Source organism: Sinocyclocheilus anshuiensis, unplaced genomic scaffold, assembly GCF_001515605.1.
Source record: "Sinocyclocheilus anshuiensis isolate Anshui unplaced genomic scaffold, SAMN03320099.WGS_v1.1 scaffold187, whole genome shotgun sequence".
In the NCBI taxonomy this organism is placed as follows: Eukaryota; Metazoa; Chordata; class Actinopteri; order Cypriniformes; family Cyprinidae; genus Sinocyclocheilus; species Sinocyclocheilus anshuiensis.
The window spans coordinates 98,522-102,568 of record NW_015552537.1 but is presented as its reverse complement, the minus strand read 5'-3'; the positions used below and the strand labels follow the sequence as shown (position 1 = coordinate 102,568).

General features: G+C 37.6%; 1 protein-coding gene across 1 annotated transcript in view; it reads right to left on the bottom strand.

Moving 5' to 3' along the window:
* LOC107663791 (doublecortin domain-containing protein 2-like) overlaps window positions 1-4,047 on the bottom strand; it is a 21,933-nt gene that overhangs the window by 16,042 nt on the left and 1,844 nt on the right. Inside the window, exons 2-3 of the mRNA XM_016454120.1 lie at window positions 3,428-3,479; window positions 557-633 (exon numbers count right to left, since the gene is read on the bottom strand). Of these exons, the coding sequence (XP_016309606.1) occupies window positions 557-633; window positions 3,428-3,479 (129 nt within the window). The remainder of the gene's footprint in view (window positions 1-556; window positions 634-3,427; window positions 3,480-4,047) is intronic.

Genomic DNA, 4,047 nt, shown 5'->3' with positions numbered 1-4,047 from the left:
ACACACACTCACACACACACTCACACACACACACACACACACACACACACACACACACTCTCTCTCACACACAGACGCACACACTCACGCACACACACGCACACACATACACACACACACACACACACACAAATGCCTCTGCTTTTATTTGTACAGCACTGCAGAAACCCAGCTAACAAAATATGTTCTCAGTTTATTGAAATTACCTTCCATTTTATTATTTTCTTCTTCATTTGGATGAACCAAGATCTTTTAGTCAGTGTGGTTTTCATTTGTTGTGTGAATCAAATCTTACTTTGTAGCACACATACCATGCAATAATCACAATAAGCTTTTTCACTTTTGATAAAAAAAACTAAATCTGAGCGTTCCATAAAAGTCTATAAAATTTTATCACAAAACACAAACAATAAATGTGGTTTTAATCTGCCGTTTATGATATTATAGAAAACCTTTCCAGTTTGACTAAGTGCTTTTTTTCTCTCTTTTGAAGCCTGACCGCTGTGATGCTGACCAAACAGTTCTGGGATGCAATAAAGCAATAAACAGCTCTTACAATATAGCGCAGGGTTCTTTGATGGGCTTGAGGAATCTGGCAGACACGATCACACGACTCTGAGGAACGGGTTTCAGCTGCACACAGAAAACAGAAGGAGTGAGGATCCGCAGAAGAGTCAAAGTCATCCAGTTTAAGTAAAGCTTAAACACGAGACACACAAAACAACAGGTTTAATCTAATCATGATCATCTGAAGCAGCTTCAGTGTTTGAACTAGCAGTGCACTTCAACATTTCAAATCATTACGTCTTTATAAAACCGTTTGTGGTGCTTTAAAGAAGTACACTTATTTTGATGTGTTGACTAACATACTAAAGCACATGTAAAGTACGTGATTATCATTTTATCTATAGTGTGTTATTCAATATTATATTTAAAGTTAATATACATTTAAATATTAGTATAAATATGTAATTGCAAATATATTTAAATACACAATATATTTCAATAGAAATGACAATAGAAAGTATTTTTGTTCAAAACAATAACTTTAGCAAAGTTTGTACTATTTTCTGCTTATTTTGAAAAATAAAAGAATTCAATAAATATACTGTCATTAAAATATGTTAATATAAAAAAATATACTTTAAAATACAGAAAACAAATAATTTTAATAAGTAAAGATTCTGAAAGTATTGAAGGAGATCCAATAATAATTTAATATATCAAATGATATTTTATTATATGATATGATTAATATCATGTTTTTAAATATGACGGTTTCATTCTAAACATGGTGATTATCTCTAATATGGACACCCAACATAATATATGATATTTATCATCTGAATCTAACTGTCAGGGTTCTGGACTGTCTGTGTTGTGTTTTGCCCGTTTCTGTTCTAGTGTTCCCTTTTGTGGTCATGTTCCTGTCCTCGTTTAGTTTAATTAGTCATCCCATACACCTGTGTCTTCCCAATTATCCTGTGTATTTAGCCCCAGTCTGTGTTTGTCGGTTCTAAGCGTCATTGTGCTACGTGTGACTCCTAGCTACCCTGTGTTTGTTCCTGTGGGTCATTAAAGACTGTTCTGTGTGAAATCCCTCGTTTCCTCGTTAATTACTGTGCGCCTTTAGCCCCAACAGCAGGGGCGCTTTTTACCCCAAATACCATACTTTTACATGTTTTTCATTGTTTAAAAACTGTTACTTTAATTATCTTAAACGAAACTGAATATCATAAAGAAGACCTTTGTCTCAAAATATATGCATTAATTTTAGCGATTCTCATTTGCTACTTAAATCTACAGTATTTTAAAAAACATAAAATATTAGATCACGTAAGCACAGAATCAACTGCGCGCGATCGTGTCAAAGATCAGACAAATATACACTTGCATCTTGAAAAGTGGATGTTTTGGAAAGTGCTACGCCATGTTTTTGTGCCATCTAGTGGTTTAGATTAGAATAATATCAAAGGCACCTTTTACCACGGGGCGCCTTTAGCCCCGTTATACCCTACTCTTTTTTTTTTTTTTTCAGGCTGTCAGGTTCTGTCACATATTTACTTTAATTTTCGTTTGTTTCCCGTTTTCATGTTCCCATTTGTCATTAGTTGCCATGGTTATTCATTAATTAGTCCACACCTGTACGTCTTTTAGTTCATTACCTTTGTGTATTTAGTTCCTTCAGTTTGCTCTGTTCTTGGTCCGGTATAACAAAACACTGTTTTATTGTGATTCTTTCTTCTGGATGGCTATTTTATTTTTAAACCATTTTTGCACTTCAACTACTTCGTCAGTCTTTGGACTCAAAACATGACATGTTACTCAAAACATTTGTGATCAGCTTAAATGTAAAAAGGTATGTATTTCAGACAGCAGGAAACGTGAGATCTGCTCTGTCGCTGTCAGACGTGAGTTCCATCGACCCGTGTGTTTAAGCGAGGGCTCTGCTCAGTTCAGCCCAAACACACACACACACACCGCTGCTCTCATCTTGTGTTTCGGTGTCTCTCGGGCCCCTGCCGTATCCCCTGGTAACCCCACGGGATGCCCGCGTCTTTGGGATGCTGCCAAACCAAAGCCACCGCTCTAATTGAGACAATCAGGAGCCAGGAGGAACAAAGTGTGGCCGTCGTTGTAAATAAAAGAACCTGTTCAATCTTGCCTAATGATGATTAGGACATTGTTTCACCAGTTACCATGGCAACAGCCCTTTAGTTCAGCGCGATAATAAAGTGGGATCCGTGCAGGTGTGACGATACTCACTTTCTTCGCATTAGAGTTCATAAAATTAAGACTGTCATAAAAAAAGTCCCTGTGCTGGTTTTCTTTCTTTCTCTTCATTCCTGTGTGCTTGAGTTCTGCGGGAGTATATGAAGTGTCATTCAGATGGTCTGCGGAGGCTTTGTTTGCGCTCTGGGTCGGAGCCATTGACTTAAATATGCATCCAAGGAGGTGGATAATAATTCACAGCTTAATAATTCATTGCAAAATGAGCCGACAACAAAGTGAGTCTTTCCAGACGACAACGCAGACAGTGTGTCTAAACGTGACATCTCGCTCAGGTAGTCTTTCTTGAATGTTAAAGCTGGTGCGATATGCTGAACTAGCACACAGATGCTCCAGGATTCCTTTAAACATATACCTTGGGTGTTAAAAACATGCTCTTAAATCACTGGCTGTGTTTGCCAGCGTCTAAACCTCCTGTGGTCGAATGTCAGCCTTTGGTGATCTGGTTTAGAGACGTCTGGATGAACATATACACCCGAATGACTCATTAACTAGTGCAGTGATTGACTGCTTCACTGAACGTGTGTGCTGTTCTTAATTAATGCCATCAGCAGGGTTTATATAGGAGTAGAGCTTGCAAGTGTTATAGATACATATAGACAGATTTCAGACATCAAGTGTAAATATTTGTCCTCACCTCTCCATTGGTCTGAAGCGCTCTTTTCTTCCTGGTTCCTATCTGTAAATAACTAGAAAGTGAGCTGAATTACTTTTTTTCCTTTTACAATGCAGCATTTGTGACACAGCCAGTGAAACGTTTCATTGAAATGAGATACAATTTGTGTTTGATGTAAAATGTCATGCTTAAAGCAATAGTTCAACAAAAAATTAACATTTCTTGAGAATGTGCTCCCCTCAGGCCATCCAAGATCAGGATGAGTTTGTTTCTTCATCAGGTTTGTAGAAATGCAGCATTGCATCAGTGTCTCAGCAATGGATGCTCTGCAGTGAATGGGTGCCGTCAGAATGAGAGTCCAAACAGCTGATAAAAACATCACAATAATCCACAAGTAATGCACAGCACTCCAGTCCATCAGTTAACATCTGGAGAAGACAAAAGCTGAAACTATTCCAGCATTAAGATGTTTTTAACTCAAATACGAGTCTATAATCCATAATAACTCTTCCTCCAGTGAAAAAGCTCATCTGCTGTTGTCTCTCACATCAAAATCCAGACACATATGTGTTTAGAGCTGTTTAAACGCTGCTTGATCTGTGCAGATTTCTCTCCTGATTCACACCAGAACACTTTTTCAC